This window comes from Mustelus asterias, chromosome 10 (assembly GCF_964213995.1).
Source record: "Mustelus asterias chromosome 10, sMusAst1.hap1.1, whole genome shotgun sequence".
NCBI classification, from domain to species: Eukaryota; Metazoa; Chordata; class Chondrichthyes; order Carcharhiniformes; family Triakidae; genus Mustelus; species Mustelus asterias.
The window spans coordinates 94,647,187-94,667,363 of NC_135810.1; the positions used below are offsets into that span (position 1 = coordinate 94,647,187).

Sequence of the window (20,177 nt, forward strand, 5' to 3'; positions counted from 1 at the left end):
ATTATTTTATAGACCTCTATAAGTCACCCCTCAGCCTCCTACGCTCCAGAGGAAAAAGTCCCAGTCTATTCAGCCTCTCCTTATAACTCAATCCATCAAGTCCCGCTACAAAGAACAATACAGCACAGGACAGGCCCTTCGGCCCTCCAAGCCCGTGCCGCTCCCTGGTCAACTAGACCATTCTTTTGTATCCCTCCATTCCCACTCCGTTCATATGGCTATCTAGATAAGTCTTAAACGTTCCCAGTGTGTCCGCCTCCACCACCTTGCCTGACAGCGCATTCCAGGCCCCCACCACCCTCTGTGTAAAATATGTCCTTCTGATATGTGTGTTGAACTTCCCCCCCCTCACCTTGAACCTATGACCCCTCGTGAACCTCACCACCGACCTGGGGAAAAGCTTCCCACCGTTCACCCTATCTATGCCTTTCATAATTTTATACACCTCTATTAAGTCTCCCCTCATCATCCGTCTTTCCAGGGAGAACAACCCCAGTTTACCCAATCTCTCCTCATAACTAAGCCCCTCCATACCAGGCAACATCCTGGTAAACCTCCTCTGTACTCTCTCCAAAGCCTCCACGTCCTTCTGGTAGTGTGGCAACCAGAACTGGACGCAGTATTCCAAATGCGGCCGAACCAACGTTCTATCCATCTGCAACATCAGACCCCAACTTTTATACTCTATGCCTCGTCCTATAAAGGCAAGCATGCCATATGCCTTCTTCACCACCTTCTCCACCTGTGACGTCACCTTCAAGGATCTGTGGACTTGCACGCCCAGGTCCCTCTGCGTATCTACACCCTTTATGGTTCTGCCATTTATCGTATAGCTCCTCCCTACATTATTTCTACCAAAATGCATCACTTCGCATTTATCAGGATTGAACTCCATCTGCCATTTCTTTGCCCAAATTTCCAGCCTATCTATATCCTTCTGTAGCTTCTGACAATGCTCCTCACTCTCTGCAAGTCCTGCCAATTTTGTGTCGTCCGCAAACTTACTGATCACCCCAGTTACACCTTCTTCCAGATCGTTTATATAAATCACAAACAGCAGAGGTCCCAATACAGAGCCCTGCGGAACACCACTAGTCACAGGCCTCCAGCCGGAAAAAGACCCTTCCACTACCACCCTCTGTCTTCTGTGACCAAGCCAGTTCTCCACCCATCTAGCCACCTCCCCCTTTATCCCATGAGATCCAACCTTTTTCACCAGCCTACCATGAGGGACTTTGTCAAACGCTTTACTGAAGTCCATATAGACGACATCCACGGCCCTTCCCTCGTCAACCATTCTGGTCACTTCTTCAAAAAACTCCACCAGGTTAGTGAGGCATGACCTCCCTCTCACAAAACCATGCTGACTATCGTTAATGAGTTTATTCCTTTCTAAAGGCGCATACATCCCATCTCGAAGAATCTTCTCCAACAACTTCCCCACCATGGACGTCAAGCTCACCGGCCTATAATTACCCGGGTTATCCTTCCTACCCTTCTTAAATAACGGGACCACATTAGCTATCCTCCAATCCTCTGGGACCTCACCTGCGTCCAGTGACGAGACAAAGATTTGTGTCAGAGGCCCAGCGATTTCATCTCTCGTCTCCCTGAGCAGCCTTGGATAGATTCCATCAGGCCCTGGGGATTTGTCAGTCTTTATATTCTCTAACAAACCTAACACTTCCTCCCTTGTAATGGAGATTTTCTCCAACGGTTCAATACTCCCCTCAGAGACACTCCCAGTCAACACATCCCTCTCCTTTGTGAATACCGACGCAAAGTATTCATTTAGGATCTCCCCTACTTCTTTGGGCTCCGAGCATAATTCCCCACTTTTGTCCCTGAAAGGTCCGATTTTTTCCCTGAGAACCCTTTTGTTCCTAACGTATGAATAAAATGCCAAGGACATTTCGTGACCCCTTTTTGCCCTTCTAATTCCCCATTTGAGTTCTTTCCTACTTTCTTTGTACTCCTCCAGAGCTCCCTCCGTTTTTAGCTGCCTGGACCTAACATACGCCTCTCTTTTCTTTTTGACCAGTCCCTCAATTTCCCTGGTTATCCACGGTTCTCGAATCCTACCCTTCCTATCCTTTTTTACAGGCACATGCTTGTCCTGTCGCCCTAACAACTGTTCCTTAAAAGACTCCCACATGCCAGGTGTGGATTTACCCTCAAACAGCCTCTCCCAATCAAGAGCTGCCAATTTCTGCCTAATCCCACTAAAGTTAGCCTTCCCCCAATCCAACACCTTACCCTTGGGACACCACTCATCCTTTTCCATCACTATCCTAAAGCTAACAGAATTGTGGTCACTATTTGCCACATGTTCCCCTACCGAAACTTTGAAGACCTGACCGGGCTCATTCCCCAGTACTAGGTAGCATCCTAGTAAATCTTTTCTGCACTCTTTCTAGTTTAATAATATCCTTTCTATAATAGGGTGACCAGAATTGCACACAGTATTCCAAGTGTGGCCTTACCAATGTCTTGTACAACTTCAACAAGACGTCCCAACTCCTGTATTCAATGTTCTGACCGATGAAAACAAGCATGCCGAATGCCTTCTTCACCACTCTGTCCACCTGTGACTCCACTTTCAAGGAGCTATGAACATGTACCCCTAGATCTCTTTGTTCTGTAACTCTCCCCAACGCCCTACCATTACCCGAGTAAGTCCTGCCCTGGTTCAATCTACCAAAATGCATCACCTCGCATTGATGGGCTGAATGGTCTCCTTCTACATTGTCTTGATTCTGTTTCTATTTAACTGGGGACTGTATTTGCATTTAAGTGGGTTTAATCACAAACATACATTTCAAGTCAACAGAAATAACCACTAAAACCGAGGATCAACACAATCACCAAGGCACCTGGAGGTTATTCAGGACAAAATGACAGGTGGAAAACATTTTGATAATTCGAGTTCCCAAGCAGTTGTGCCATGGATTGAAAGAAAGCGTGTTACCTTCTAAAATGTTACTATAAATTTCTGCATATGTTTTTTTCATTGGGATGACTTACCTGCTTATTTTCAAGGAGAGGGGCTAAGTAGTGGAAGTTATGAACTTCACAGCTGAATTCCTAGGTTTATGGTGCAATGCCATTGTGAAATGTATTCCTTTTTCTAGAAGGCAGAAAGCAGTTCAAACCTTCCCAGATTCAAGAGGCAGCCAATGCTTGAACTTGAACACGTCATGTAACACTTCACCGTCTGTCCAATTCAATCTCCCTTCATTCACTTGAACGTTTTCGATTAGATTGTCGAGTTCTTTCTGGAAGTTTTTACTAATACTGCTCAAGATTTGCCTAGTACTTCAAATTCCCCACTTTGCATTGTGGGGAAGTGTAAAATCTGCTTCTGGGTATTTGCCCAAACAAGAGAAAGGTGATAATTTTTAGCGCTTTCTACTTTAAAAAAAAAACAAAATCTAAAAAGAAACGAACTAAAACACTGAAGTGACGTCCTATTATTGTTCTGAATGTTATATCCATGATTATTAGAATTAGCTTCCATTTCATCTGGGTGATTTGCATATTAAAAATTAAAGCTTATTTTATTAGTCACAAGCAAGGCTCACATTAATGCTGCAATCAAGTTACTGTGAAATTTTCCTAGTCGCCACATTCCAGCGCCTTTTCAGGGTCAATGCACCTAACCAGCGTGTCTTTCAGAATGTGGGAGGCAACCGGAGCACCCGGAGGAAACCCACACAGACATGGGGAGAACGTGCAAAGTCCACACAGACAGTGACCCAAGTCGGGAATCGAACCTGCGTCCCTGGCGCCGTGAAGCAGCAGTGGTAATCACTGTGCTATCGTGCTGCCCCACCTGAGTCTTACTGACTCACTGGGGTTTTATTTATGGAACAGTAGATACCCCGAGAAGCTGTTAGATTCTCGGAGTATCTGTTAAAGAAAACATTTCAATGGCAACATGAAGCTCGTCAGGAAACCATTGTCTTTGAATAGTCAACATTTAACTTCACAAAATTAATACCGACTCAATCAGTCTAGCTCATTTTCACACATGGCCTTGAACCATTTTCCCACCCAATTCCCATGCTACCTTCAATTTTGTCGTCATTACAACTTCCCATTTTCCATAATCCATCAATCTTCTACAGTTAATTGTGGAATGTCCAGTAACTTAAATATCCATAAGGCTGTCATGCATTCATCACTTTTGCCACCATGTTTGAAACTGATGCTGCAAATTTAAGTGCCACATTATTCCAGTTTATTTGCAAGCATAAGGACAATAAGGCATTTGATTAAAAACACACATAAATGCATCTTTAATAATCTCCCAGCTCAGATTTATTTTAACAAGCTATCCTTTCAGTCCTCTATTAAATGCAGACATTGCATTTTAAATTTATGAGATATTACAAGAGTGACATGGTCAGAAAGCTACATTTTGATAATAGGTGCAGAGCTCCTAAAACGAATATGTGCAAACTGACAGAACAAGAAAGAGAAGTAAATTTTAAAATTCTAAATTTTACTGACGTTGCAATTTCTATACGTTACCCCATGGTGATTGTTAGAGATTATGGAGGGGGCATTGTAATCCAACAAAGTTTCAATCTAAAAAGAACAGATATCAGTTTGAATCACTTTTAACAGTCATAGTCAGTCCTGAAACACATCAACCTTGTCCGTAGAAAATAATTTTTATCTAGTATCTGACATCACCTCAAACATAAGAAATGAGTGATCGTGAATGACTCTCACAAGCTTTATGAAGTAGCTTTCACCTCTCTGGAAGATCAGCAATGGTGTTCAAATAGAAACAACTACGATAGATCGTCATTAACTTGACAAAAGCTACATTTTAGGAACAACCATTTGACAGAGTTTTAAAGTCTTGATGTTCAAAAAGACTTGGGTGTGCCTGTACACGGACCTCAGAAAGTTCAGCAAACAATTAGGAAGACTAATGGCATATTGGCCTTTGCTGCAAGGGTTTGTAGTACAACAATGAACAAATTTTGCCACTGGTGTACAGGGTTTTGGTGAGATCACATCTGGAATACTGTGTGCAGTTTTAGTCTTAACATGCAAGAAAGGATATATTTGCATTGGAGGCAGTACAGCAAAGGATCACTCGATTGGTCCCTGGAATGAGGGGTTTATATTCTCTGGAGTTTAGAAGAATGAGAGGTGACCTAATTGAAACCTACAAAACTGAGGCATTTGACAGGATAGCTGTTGAGAAATTGTTTCCACCAGTTGGGGAGTCTAAAACATAAGCGTACAGTTTCAAGATTAGGTACCAATCATTTAGGATTGAGCCAAGGAGAAATTACTTAAAAGGATTGTGAATCTTTGGCATTCTCTACCCTCTAGAGGACTGTGGATGCTCCATCGTTTAATGCATTTAATGCTGAGATGGGCAGAGTCTCGCAGGGATGTAAGGGATATGGGGAGCAGGTGGGAAAATGGAGTTGTAGCCAAAAATCAGCCATGATCATATTGAATGATGGAGCAAGCTCAATGGGCCGTATGGCCCACCCCTGCTCCTATTTCTGGTGCTCGTGTGCTCATCTTGTTTAAAACAGCACCAATTTGTCTTAATAATAGAAATTTAAACAGCATCATACCTAGCCATGCAACTACTAGCCAAACAATAACCCACCTTTGCTTTCTTTACTGTACGAACCAGCCACTACGAACCCCTTTCAATCTCATGGGATCGTAAGGGATGTGGGCAGATTTGCTCATCAGAAATGAGCCCCAATATTGGGATGATTAACCTAATATTTCACCATGACAATTTACATAATCCAGTAATGTTAGAGAATTTGAAATTCGTAAATAACTTAAATTACCAGGTTATTAATCCTAAACATTTAAAACAAACATTTAGATTAAAATAAACTTAAACCTGAGAGCATCCATTTTTCTCCAGTTTTCTATCCAGTCCATTCAATCAATACTTTAATGTTGTACTTTCTACCTACTCTAACGTTTTTTTTGGCTTCCTTCATTACACACCTTTCTGTTCTCTGCTCCTATTGCCCATTTTGCCTACGGGAGCAAAACAAAAAGGATTTTCAATAATGAAGGATCAACATTAAGTCAGTTTTACAGCTAGGGAAAAAACAGAAATTTAAGCAAAATAATTAACAGACTTTGTTTTATATGTTTAGTCTGAATTCCTTCATACATTATGGAACTGCGCTTTAGTTTGGGATTAATATTCAATTAATCAAAACTATTTATGTTGTAGGAATATTATTTCATTGCAACATTGGCCTGGATTTTGGGGTCAGCAGCGAAGGAATGCTCATGGTTTACTTTTGAGCAGAGACTTACTCTAATTTGGCATTTTATCCAATATGGATAACTCTCCTGGGCACCTACGGGGAGTATGATAAACAGTGAGGCTCTTGAGTTAAATCAGATTGAAGAATCCTCACTAACACATGTACAATCTAAACCAGGAGATATAAAGAAGGAATTATAAATAAGATTCAAATCATATGCAGAAGGCAAAATAAAGATTTGGAAAAGACAAATGGGATTAAGTGAAAGAGAAAGACAGAATTCACCAGACCTAACCTTTTAGAACCATAGAAAATTACAGCACAGCAACAGGCCTTTTGGCCCTTCTTGCCTGCGCCGAACCATTTTTGTGCCCAGCCCCACTGACCTGCACCTGGACCATATCCCTCCACACCCCTCTCATCCATGTACCTGTCCAAGTTTTTCTTAAATGTTAAAAGTGAGCCGACATTCACCACTTCATCTGGCAGCTCATTCCACACTTCCACCACTGTGTGAGAAGAAGCCCCCCGCAATATTCCCTTTAAACTTTTCCCCCTTCACCCTTAACCCATGCCCTCCGGTTTTTTTCTCCCCTAGCCTCAGTGGAAAAAGCCTGCTTGCATTCACTCTACCTATACCCATCATAATTTTATACAACTCTATCAAATCTCCCCTCATTCTTCTACGCTCCAGGGAATAAAGTCCTAACCTATTCAACCTTTCTCTGTAACTCAGTTTCTTAAGTCCCGGCAACATCCTTGTAAACCTTCTCTGTACTCTTTCAACCTTATTAATATCCTTCCTGTAATTAGATGACCAAAACTGCACACAATACTCTAAATTCGGCCTCACCAATGTCTTATACAACCTCACCATAACATTCCAACTCTTATACTCAATACTTTGATTTATAAAGGCCAATGTACCAAAAGCACTCTTTACAGCCCTATCTACCTGTGACGCCACTTTTAGGGAATTCTGTACCTGTATTCCCAGATCCCTCTGTTCTACTGCACTCTTCAGAGTCCTACCATTTACCTTGTATGTTCTACCTTGGTTTGTCCTTCCAAAGTGCAATATCTCACACTTGTCTGCATTAAACTCCATCTGCCATTTTTCAGCCCATTTTTCTAGCTGGTCCAAATCCCTCTGCAAGCTTTGAAAACCTTCCTCACTGTCCACTACACCTCCAATCTTTGTATCATCAGCAAACTTGCTGATCCAATTTACCACATTATCATCCAGATCATTGATATAGATGACAAACAACAATGGACCCAGCACTGATCCCTGTGGCACACCACTAGTCACAGGCCTCCACTCAGAAGCAATCCTCCACTACCACTCTCTGGCTTCTTCCATTGAGCCAATGTCTAATCCAATTTACTACCTCCCCATGTATACCTAGCAACTGAACCTTCCTAACTAACCTCCCATGCGGGACCTTGTCAAAGGCCTTACTGAAGTCCATGTAGATAACATCCACTACCTTCCCTTCATCCACTTTCCTAGTAACCTCCTCGAAAAACTTTAATAGATTGGTTAAACATGACCTACCACGCACAAAGCCATGTTGACTCTCCCTAATAAGTCCCTGTCTATCCAAATATTTGTAGATCCTATCTCTTAGTACTCCTTCCAATAATTTACCTACTACTGACGTCAAACTTAACTGCCTATAATTTCCTGCATTACTTTTTGAGCCTTTTTTCAACAACGGAACATGAGCTATCCTCCAATGATCCGGCACCTCACCCGTGGATATCGACATTTAAAATATATCTGCCAGGGCCCCTGCAATTTCAACACTAATCTCCTTCAAGGTCCGAGGGAATACCCTGTCCGATCCTGGGGATTTATCTACTCTGATTTGCCTCAAGACAGCAAGCACCTCCTCCCCTTTAATCTGTATAGGTTCCATGACCTCCCTACTTGTTTGCCTTTTAAGTCACGTTAAGTTGGGAACTAGTAGAAATGTGCCCCAAGTTCATGACATTGCATGTCTTTTAATTCCGAGTCCATTGGTGAAAATTTCAACAACACACTTTGGGTTTATTTGATTTCAGCGTTTAAACACACACGTGCAAACACCAGAAGTTGCTGACCACGTGACTCCATAATAAAGGTTAGACTCACTGTTATTAATAGGAAAAAAAAATTATTTTTGTCACAGGTAATGAGTAAAAATAAAATCACTTTCACCAAGAAAATGAGGGTTTCTCTACACTGGTTGACAGCTTACAGTGTAGCACTTTTGCAGTAAGAATGTAAACACCTTGCCCTGATTAATTTTCTACAGCATTCACTAAGTATTAACAACCTAGCGTGCAAATAATCATAGTTTGATTACATACCTGCATTATTCCAAAAGATGGGGTAAATTATTTGATTTACAAGAAATATACACTAAAAACATGCTGAATAATAGAGCTAGCAACAATAAACATTTTTCATCATTCAGTAACTAGCAGAGCTCAAGCGAGAGAAAAATTAATAGAGTATATGGACATATATCTGCACAGTGTGTTTTTAATACATTACATTTTCAAAGAACTGCTAACTTTAAAATAAATATGTTTCTGTGGTGATAGTTCTATTAGCTATTTTCAAAAATAATTGAAGTCGAGAACCCAATGAGCTTTAGTGAAAATTCAATGAAGCGTTTTACTTTGTATTCATCATTTAATACAAATTCTATGACATCACTTGATAAAACTTATATCTTTATGCAATTAGAAAAAAACCTGAAACTTTATAGTATAAGGTAAATGAAAATAAAGGCCCATTTGTACCATCCATCCAGGAAAAGCCCAAGAGTTCCCTCCCCTCATTATGGCATGCAAATATTTCATGTAAATGTCAATTTGTTATAAACAAGTTTGATCTTGTGCTCCTACTTCAACATAATTGAAGTGTTTTTTTTCCAAATCTGGACACTATTTACAATTTGTATAGATCAAGAATACTTCCTTTCGAACATGAAAAGTCTAAATTCCTCAAAAATCTCCTCACACCCTCTCTAGGGAACAGCATAGGACTGAACTCAAATCAAGTGTAGTTTGACCAATATTCAGTTTGAGCAACACCCCACAACATGATGCTTGTTGTCTATCTAAAAAAAAAGTAAGTGATAATGAGCATATACCTCCTCCACGCTTGTGCTAACTCAACATTATTACAAATATTCAGCCCTTCTTTGAGGCTTTTCCCTGCCTGGTTGGTGCTCTATATATACTAAGCTGAAAAAAGAAAGAGTTTTATTAAGAGCTTCCATCTCACTGAGAAGACTTCAAACTAATCCACATCCAACAACCTGCTGTGAAAACTCTGCTCACATATTGACAGCAGTGACAATCCACTAAAACTCCACAGCTTTCTAAGAGTCAGTTTGCCCAATCTCCACAGATCCTTCAAAAAATTCCAAGATCTAAATCTGGATCTTTGCTAAAAACTCGTCAGCTTTTCCTTGGGCCACATCCTTTTTGTGTACTGGCTTTTGTTGAAATGCATTAGTTTTTGAGAAATACTGTTCACAGACTAACAAGTCGTGGCAAAAACACTACACCCGTCCACCTTCAGTGCCAGATGTAAAAAATTCCATGACATCACCTTTGATAACTAAATCATCCCAAAAGTAATTCACAAAATGTAACCAAAGACAAATGTGAACAATGAGCCAAAGGAGGAACTACTCTGTGTTACCGGAAGTTGACCAAAAGCTAAATTTTAGGAGGGAGCTTAAGTGTAAGATAATGGAGGCGATTTTCTGACCTCACTGTGGCTGGTACATATTGTGCAGATCCTGGAAAATGACGTGCGTATCTGAAAATCAGCTTCATGCCCGACGTCAAACTGTTTGCAATTGTCCTGGTCCCTCTCTAATGGCACAAACCGTATCGCACCCAGAAAAAGCACATAAGCCCATGTGACACCTGGTTCTCCCAGCTCTCGGGATCTTCCAACGTTCAGGCGCTGTGCGAGAACGGCAAGAATCATTACTGGTCTCTACTAGCGGAGACTTGGTGCAATGGCTATGCCGGGTGGCTCAAAGGCCATTGAAGCTCCTGGGTGGTCAGGGCATGGCTGGGCAGTGGCCACCATGCACCCCAGCAATGCCAGTTGCACATGGACAGTGGGGCACAGCCAGTGTGCCAGGTGGAGTGCCAAGGGGGGTAAAGAGGACTACAACAAGGGAGGCTATGTAGGGATGGAGCATGAAAGGGGGGGGGGGGGGGGGGGGTCATGATGGAGGCCATGTCGGGGGACAGGCGGGTGCATCCATTGAGAGGTCGTCAATGCTGGCGACACACATCGGGGGGGAATGGGAGAAACATGTGTCAGTGAGGTGAGTAGGGTCCCAATGTCCATGGATGGAGATAGGGGGTTTCCCAGCGCACCATCAGATCAGGCGCCCTTGTGAACCAGCGCCTGAGCCCTATGCAGCCAGGCTCACTGCCAGGTTTAGGACCCCCCCTCCCCAGTACCAGCACACAACTCCCCACTTTCCCAAAAAATGGCTAAGTCTGGGCTAATTGCAGTGCAAAGTACGCCTGACGGACTGGCGCAGACCGCTCCGGTATTCTTGCCATTATGACACTGAGATTTAGTTCCAGACCGTGGTGTTTGAGACCGTGAGTTCAAGTATTATTTGCTACTACTCCAACTCCTCAGGACATCAAGCCCAATATTTCCACTTAACCTGATGCAACCCCCAAGAATTGCTGCTTTTCAGCTTCAGCCAATTTCGTGTTTACTACAAGCCCTACACTGAAATCTCAGTTTTAGCCTTGCCAAGTAGAATTGTGAGCATGTTAGGGACTTTCCAAAGTCCACTGGGGTGTCGTTTTCTCAAAAAAGACAAGACATTCATCAGGTTGAATCGTACCGTTCCACATTCACGTTGACTGCTGCGCACTAGATCTTTGTGGAGATAATTATCAAGGTTACTCCTGATAGTCTCTCCCAAATCCAAAGGGGAAAACACAATGGGGGTTTGTTTTCCAACCCTGTTTTCGGCAGGCAGGAATAGTGGAACCCCAAAAATGACTTTCACGTCAATGGGATTTCCCCGCTCGATTGTTCCCTCCCCTTGCCAGTGATGTAACGGGGTAACCTGAACCAGAATCTCCTACAGTGGGAGCCCAGGGCTTCCTTCGTTTCAGCAATTGTGGAAGGCCACTTCTGGGAATTCCCCAGAGATCAAAAGGGTGGGGTGGAAGGCGCAGAACTCTCTATTTTTTTCCTGACATTAAGTATTCCCACTCTCCCTAGCCATAAGGAGTTTGAGAGAGGGAAAGTTTTAAAACTTTGGTCTGCAGGTTACTTCCACCATTTGTCTTTTGCCATTAGTTGACATTCCCCATGTGGACCTTAAAGTTATATTGCGGTGCCAGTTATACCATTTGGACTGAGAGTTTTGAATATGAAGTCGGCACCTGCCTGGTTTCAGTGGGAACCTTTACCAAGGCCTGAATCACCCCTAGAAATAATACGGTGACCTGGCTTGGAGGCAGATGTCAGCTAATGTTTTTCTTGCCTACCCTGGGGTGGAGTGAACAACTTAAAATCTGAGGCCCAAATGTCATGAATGATCAAGAGATGTATCAGGCAGACTGCTGATTAACATGATACCTTTGAACAAAATATGGCTTAAATTTCTCACATCCTGAATGACTTGTCAAAAATTAATTCATGCTTTTTATATATCAATACACCTACGTCTGATCACTTTCAACCCTGCAGTTTAATTCTGTTTCCTCCAGCATAAATTCACAAACAGAACACAATTTAAAGTGTACTGATACAAAATGTATACTCTCCAGTGATCTGAACAATTATTTAACAACTTGCCCATAATTTTAAAAAATACAAACTGTACATTGTTAATGATAACAGCACAATATTGAATTTTATGCCTAACTTGAGACATTTTAATAGACAATTCATTAAAGATATTATGCAAAACTTTTACAACAAATTCCTGTACAAAGAGGAAAAGTATTTCAGGAAATTTACCCACATACATATATACACAAACATATGAATGACAATATGCAAAAATTCTCCACAATTATATCTAAATTTGAAAGCTTGAAAAATACATTCATATTAATCATATGGTAATGACAAATGTTAATAAGTAATGTATGACTATAACATACTTACTATGGGGATGTCCTTTAAAAGAAAGTTTTACCAATACTCTAGAAGCTTGACATTTGTCAGTGACTGAGCATCTGTGGAACTTAACTTACCAGAAAGAATTGCTTAACTATATAAATATATAATAGATCCCAAAACTAAGTTGATTAAAATGATTACCAATTTATTTTTGATCGATTAAAAATGTTGTGTAAGCACTAGTCGACAAAGATTTCACTGACCCCCCCAAAAAAACACAATTATGCACGTTGTAATTCTTTTCAATACTCTCAAATGTTGCCCTAAAAACACAAGTCAGAACATTGTTGCAATTCTAACAGTAACTGCCTGAAAATAGGATTTAGTACTAAAGTACCAGGTGATTACTAGCTGGGTTGATTTCCATCATTGGGATGAAAAAGTTCTTCCTTTTTTTGCTGGCACAAAGTAAATGCAGATGAAATTATTTATATGAAAAAAAGCAAGCTTATTTAGCACCTTTCTCAACTTTAAACACTTCTTACAGTGTAGTCATTGTTGTAAAAGTGCCAGCTAATTTACATATAACCAAGAGTCACAAATAGTAATACAATGACCAGACAAACCGGCTTTTCTCTAGTAATATTGGTGAAAGGATAAATGTTGGGCAAGATGTCAGGAGAATCCTCCTGTTTTTTTGCAACTAGTGCTGCTGGATCTTTACCATCCACTTAAAAGGTGAGGTCTCACTTTAATGCCTCAACCGACAGTCCAGAAGTCCTGAAGCATCAGCCTAGAGTAGGTGCTCAAGTCTTGGTAGTTTTGCTTGAATCCACAATCTTCCGACTCAGAGGTGAGAGTGCTACCACAGTGAGTCATGGCCGGCAGCTTTGAACACATTTGTTTAAGAAAACTAAACATCATTGATTAAAGTGATTGAGTGTACTATGGACATCATTAAAAGTACTTCAGTGATAAATTCACAGTACTTTAGAACTGTTAGTTTTATGTTTAAATCAATGCTTGATTTAAAAAAAACACATTAGTTCATATAAAAACTTAGCAGATATATCTTGGGGAAAGCCCGCAGAACTTCATTTATCACCACCTCGCCAAAGTTTTGGATCAATCTCTAGAAATGTTATATCTTTGTTAGCTAATTGTGGAGAGGAACAGCAGGCAGTTCAATTCGTCCTCAATTACACTCAGCAATTTAACAATTTATCAGGCTTGGAAATGGCCTCTGATGCAATGTGCCAAACTGCACTGATATAACAGGGTACTTCAAATGCTGTTACGACAAGATTGGATCACACGATGCTCATAGACACCACATGCAGCAAAATATAAATAAACCTGCAAATTGACCATTTAAATCAAACACACTATCACAACTAAGAACAAAACTCCTGAATTTCTCTTATCTTGAAGACTTTTCAATTTACTACGATGAATTTCACAACTGTTTCATGTAAATCTAGGACATCTAGACGTTCCACCATGAAAAAAAACATACATGCAAAGACTCAAACATGAATATTCCCATCATGAAAGCAAGGGCTGCGCTTAACTTCTGGATAACAGTCAGCAAATTAAATGAACATTCTATCTGTAATACAAGTTTCTGTCAGATCCTTCAGCAAAGCATTTGTTCTTGTATAAATTCTAATAAATCAACATCAATACAGTCATTTGACTTTTTTTCAGTGTTACTGAAACAAGAAGCAACAAGCTGGTGGGAAATCAAGGAGCTGGTCTTACTACTGGGCTCTGCTTTACAATATATTCCAACTTTCTGTTCATATTTTGTCACGAATTCATGTATAAAACTACAAATATTTCAAATAAAAAGGTGACTGAGTAAAAATTACCGTATTACCTAACCGCATTATGTTTCCTTTAGCATGGTACTAACCCACTGAAATAAGTGTAAAGGTTTAAAAAAATAAAAATCTTCCAAAAACAGTTTTCTATTTTTCAGTGTAATCTGCATATTCTAAAGGTTATAAAAAGGGCTGCCATTATAAGCTATAAAATTTGCTTTCCCACAAATCCGTAAAGGGAAGAAACAACAATTTTGATTAAAATGTACAGATTGAAATGACAACAGTTCACGAGGAATCACTCGTGCTATCTGTAATTCATAACACTGATAGAAGAACTAGAATCAACAGGTCCTTCCCACCTCTGGTTGTAAAGTGGATGCAGATCAAATAAAACTTTATTATTGCGTGGCGGCTCCACTGCATTTAACACTATATCTGAAGAAATGGGATATTCAAAACGCTCCATCATTTGAATGATCTTCTCACGTGAAACTCTATGCTTATTCCTCCTAAAAGAGAGCACAGTTTAACAATAAACATTTAGCAAATATAAAAGATGATCATTTAAACATGATTTGACATTCTTGGACATTTTCTTCTTCTTCATGTTCTTAATTTTCAACACCTGTATTATGCAGTATTCAATACTGAAAGAATGGACAAGTAACTTATAACATTCTTAGAAACACAAGAGGTCTCGATAATTAGTTTTCCAGCTGTACTTTTGTCTCTGAATCTCGATCGATCTCTAACTACAGCCAAGGTGTTTTCGGAAGACTAAGACATCAGCAAGAAATTACAGATCATTGAAGGTAATGGTCAAGATATATGCTTTAAGGCTTTTGAAAGCAGGGAGAGGGGTAGCAAAGTGTACAGGCTTTGAAAGTGTGTTTCCAGGGTGCAAGAATATGGAGCATTGAGCTCAAGAAGTTTACACAAGTGCAGGAAAACAATGCATTCCAGTTAAATGAGAATGAGGATATTCAAGTTGGATGTGCTGAGGATTGGTGAAGCAATGGAGGCCAGTGAGGACAGAGTGGTGGGTATGCAAGACTTGGTATAGTGTAGAGTCAACGCAGCGCAGAAAAGGTCCTTCGGCCCATTGAGTCTGCACAGACAATAACTACCACTAAAAGCGTGCTAATCCCATTTTCCTGCACTTGTCCCACATCCTTGAATGTTCTGATCTTTCAAGTGCTCATCCAAAGATTTTTAAAAGGTTATGAGGTTTCCGGCCTCCACTTCCTTTCCAGGCAGTGCATTCCAGATTCTCCCCCCTCAGTGAATTGTTTTTCAAATCCCCTCAATCTCCTGCCCCTTACCCTAAAATTATGCTCCCTCATGATTGACCCCTCAACCAAGGGCAACAGCTGCTCCCTACTCATCCAGTCCATATCCCTTTTAATCTTATACACCTCAATCATGCCTCCCCACCAGCCTTCTCTGCTCTAAAGAAACCAATCCAAGCCTATCTAGTCCCTCCTTATGGCTCAAATGCTCCATTCCAGACAACATCTTGGTGAACCTCCTCTGCACCCTCTCGAGTGCTATCACATGCTTCCTATAGCGTCTGTGTGGAATTTGCACATTCTCCCCGTGTCTGCGTGGGTTTCCTCCCACATTCTGAAAGATATGCTGGGTAGGTGCATTGACCCGAACAGGCACCAGACTGTGGCGACTAGCCACAGGGGGCGGCACGGTAGCACAGTGGTTAGCACTGCTGCTTCACAGCTCCAGGGACCTGGGTTCGATTCCCGGCTTGGGTCACTGTCTGTGTGGAGTTTGCACATTCTCTTCGTGTCTGCATGGGTTTCCTCCGGGTGCTCCGGTTTCCTCCCACAGTCCAAAGATGTGCGGGTTAGGTTGATTGGCCACGCTAAAATTGCCCTTAGTGTCCTGGGATGCGTAGGTTAGAGGGATTAATGGGTAAATATTTAGGGATATGGGGATAGGGCCTGGGTGGGATTGTGGTCAGTGCAGACTCGATGGGCCGAATGGCCTCTCTCTGTGCTGTAGGGTTTCTAAGATTTCTAGGGGAATTTCACAGTAACTTCATTGCAGCGTTAATATAAGCCTTACTTGTGACTAATAAACAAACTTTACTTATAGGGTAAGAACAGCACCATTCTGAGATATTGCAATTTGTGCAAGGACAAACTTCAGAGGCTATCAAGGAGACCATCAGGCAAATTATGCCTCAACTGACGACAAGAGCATTGAACAAGTTAAACTTTGAGAAGAAGAATATTTGGAGGCCACGCCTCCTATTTCCATAGCAACGCTCCGAAAGCTTGTGATATCAAATAAACCTGCTGGACTTCAACCTGGGGTTGAGAGACTTACTGCTCAAAAATCTATCTTTGCCTTAACAACATTCAACGAGGTAGCGTCAACTGCTTCACTGGGCAGAGAATTCCAGATTCACAGCCCATTGGGTGAAGAACTTTCTCCTTAACTCAGTCCTAAATCTGCTCCACCTTATTTTGAGGCTATGCCCCCTAGTTCTAGTTTCACCTGCCAATGGAAACAACCTCCCTGCTTCTATCTTATCTATTCCCTTCATAATCTTTTATGTTTCTATAAGATCCCCCCCTGACACCCGCTATACTCTTCAAGGTATCCACTTGATCCCAGCTGCCTATGCATGTCATATGCCTCCTTCTTCTTCTTGACCAGAGCCTCAATATCCCGAGTCATCCAGGGTTCCCTTCTTCTACCAACCTTACCCTTCACTCTAAAAGGAATGTGCTTCCCCTGAACCCTGGTTAACACACTTTTGAAAGTCTCCCACTTACCAGACGTCCCTTCCTGCCAAGTCTCCCCCAGTCAACTTTTGAAAGTTCCTGCCTGATCCCAGCAAAATTGGCCTTGCCGCAATTTAGAATTTTAACTTTTGGGCCAGACCTATTATTCTCCATAGCTATCTTAAAACGATTGAAATTATGGTTACTGGTCCCAAAGTGATCCCTCACTAACACTTCTGTCACCTGCCCTTCCTTATTTCCTAAGAGGAGGTCAAGTTTTGGCTCTAGTCAGGCCATCCACATAATGAATGAGAAATTCCTCCTGAATACACTCAACAAATTTCTCTCCATCCAAGCCCCTAACACTATAACTGTCCCAATCAATGTTGGGAAAGTTAAAGCCCCCCTACTATTACCACCCTATTTTTCTTGGAGCTATCTGTAATCTCCTTACATATTTGCCTCTCAATTTCCCGCTGAGTATTTGGGGGCCTATAGTACAATCCTATCAAAGTAATCTCCCCTTCCTATTTCTCACTTCTGCCTATATAGACTCAGTGGGCGAACCCTCAGAAATTTCCCCTCAGTGATGTTCTCCCTAATTAAAAATGCAACTCCCCCTCCTCTCTGACCTCTTGTTCTTTCTTTCCTACAGCATCTGTACCCTGGAACGTTGAGCTGCCAATCCTGTCCCTCCCTTAGCCATGTTTCAGTAATAGCTAAAATATCCCAGTTCCATATACTCATCCATGTCCTGAGCTCATCTGCCTTGCCCGTCAGGCATCTTGCAATGAAATAAATGCAATTCAATCTAGACTTCCCTTGCTCTCTGCTCTGCTCGTCTGACCAGTCTAGTATTAGGACACTGCCGTTACTATTTAATGTGCTCTCTTTAACTTCTGTGTTGTCCTCAACCTTCTCTTCTGTCTCCCTACTGCTTTGGATCAACCAGGAATGTTAACTCTGTTTCTCTTCCCCACAAATACAACCAGATCTGAGTATTTCCAGCATTTCCTGCTTTTCTTTCAGATATCCCTATCTGCAGTATTTTGTTTTTGCATTCCTACCCATACTGTTTGATTTCAGCAACCTCTCTCTGTGAAGTAGTTCAAAATAAAAGTTCTCCTGTGAAATCCTAATTCAAAGACTTTGAAAATTTAGTTTCCAGCTTCTTCCAAGATGATTTGGGGAAAAATATTAAACTGAACTACTAGAATCCTAATATTGCCAGGGGATTCGCCCATGTAAACATGTCAACAGTAATATCTTGGAAAAAGCCGGTTACTCATACATGCAATGTCGCCAGAAAGTCAATAGGGAAGGCCAAAACAATGGAAGCATAATTATAAATTTTATTTTTTAAAAAGCAGCAAAACTATTCTTCCATTTTAAAAATGAACAAACCATTTCAGAAAGGAAACCAATGGAGAATGAGCATTTTACATGCTTTTTGTTTTGAATGATTGGACTATATTACACATCTTTTTGATTTGATTTATTATTGTCACATGTATTAACATAGTGAAAAGTATTGTTTCTTGCGCACTATAGAGACAAAACATACAGTTTTGAGAAGGAAAGGAGAGAGTGCAGAATGCAGTGTTACAGTCATAGCTAGGGTGTAGAGAAATGTCAACTTAATACAAGGTAAGTCCATTCAAAAGTCTGACAGCAGCAGGGAAGAAGCTGTTCTTGAGTCGGTTGGTACGTGACCTCAGACTTTTGTATCTTTTTCCCGAAGGAAGAAGGTGGAAGAGAGAATGTCCGGGGTGCGTGGGGTCCTTAATTATGTTGGCTGCTTTGCCGAGGCAGCAGCAAGTGTAGACAGAATCAAGGGATGGGAGGCTGGTTTGCGTGATGGATTGGGCTACATTCACGACCTTTTGTAGTTCCTTGCAGTCTTGGGCAGAGCAGGAGCCATACCAAGCTGTGATACAACCAGAAAGAATGCTTTCAATGATGCATCTGTAAAAGTTGGTGAGAGTCGTAGCTGACATGCCAAATTTCCTTAGTCTTCTGAATTGGTAGGCTTTCTCAAACATAGGGTCGGCATGGGGGGGGACCAGGACAGGTTGGTGGTGATCTGGACACCTAAAAACATGAAGCTCTCGACCCTTTCCACTTCGTCCCCATTGATGTAGACAGGGGCATGTTCTCCTTTATGCTTCCTGAAGTTGATGATAATCTCCTTCGTTTTGTTGACATTGAGGTAGAGATTATTGTTGCCTCACCAGTTCACCAGATTCTCTATCTCATTCCTGTACTCTGTCTCATCATTGTTTGAGTGTCGACAGCAAACTTGAAAATCGAATTGGAGGGGAATTTGGCCGCACAGTCATGGCGGCACGGTAGCACAGTGGTTAGCACTGCTGCTTCACAGCTCCAGGGTCCCGGGTTCGATTCCCGGCTCGGGTCACTGTCTGTGTGGAGTTTGCACATTCTCCTTGTGTCTGCGTGGGTTTCCTCCAGGCGCTCCGGTTTCCTCCCACAGTCCAAAGATGTGCGGGTTAGGTTGATTGGCCAGGTTCAAAATTGCCCCTTATAGAGTCCTGAGATGCAGTAGGTTAGAGGGATTAGCGGGTAAATATGTAGGGGTAGGGCCTGGGTGGGATTGTGGTCGGTACAGACTCGATGGGCCGAATGGCCTCCTTCTGCACTGTTGGGTTTCTATGATTTCTATGATGAGTACAAGGAGAAAAGTAGGGGGCTGAGAACACAGCCTTGTGGGGCACCGGTGTTGAGGATGATCGTGGAGGAGGTGTTGTTGCCTATCCTTACTGATTATGGTCTGAGAGTTAGGAAGTTCAGGATCCAGTCGCAGAGGGAGGTGCTGAGGCCTAGGCCACGGAGTTTGGAGATGAGTTTCGTGGGAATAATAGTGTTGAAGGTTGAGCTGTAGTCAATAAATAGAAGTCTGACATAGGTGTCCTTGTTATCTAGGTGTTCCAGGGTTGAGTGCAGGGCCAGGGAAATGGTGTCTGCTGTGGACCTGTTGCGGCAGTAGGCAAACTGTAGTGGATCCAGGTAGTCCGGGAGGCTGGAATTGATTTGTGCCATGACTAACCTTTCGAAGCACTTAATGATGGATGTCAGAGCCACCAGCCGATAGTCATCAAGGCACATTGCTTGGTTTTTCTTAGGTACCGGGATGATGGTCGTCTTCTTGAGGCAGATAGGGACCTCAGAGTGCTGGGTAAAGAGAGGTTGAAGATGT

General features: G+C 41.8%; 1 protein-coding gene across 5 annotated transcripts in view; it reads right to left on the reverse strand.

Moving 5' to 3' along the window:
• LOC144499779 (uncharacterized) overlaps positions 1-20,177 on the reverse strand; it is a 107,965-nt gene that overhangs the window by 54,123 nt on the left and 33,665 nt on the right. For 4 of the 5 annotated variants that reach the window (XR_013498896.1, XR_013498895.1, XR_013498894.1 and 1 more), the window contains exon 6: positions 14,579-14,728. The exons of the other annotated variant lie outside the window; for it this stretch is intronic. Coding sequence is in view for 1 of the 4 variants with exons in the window: in XM_078222229.1 (XP_078078355.1) it covers positions 14,579-14,728 (150 nt within the window). In the remaining 3 variants the exon portion in view is untranslated. The remainder of the gene's footprint in view (positions 1-14,578; positions 14,729-20,177) is intronic. 5 annotated transcript variants of the gene reach the window in all.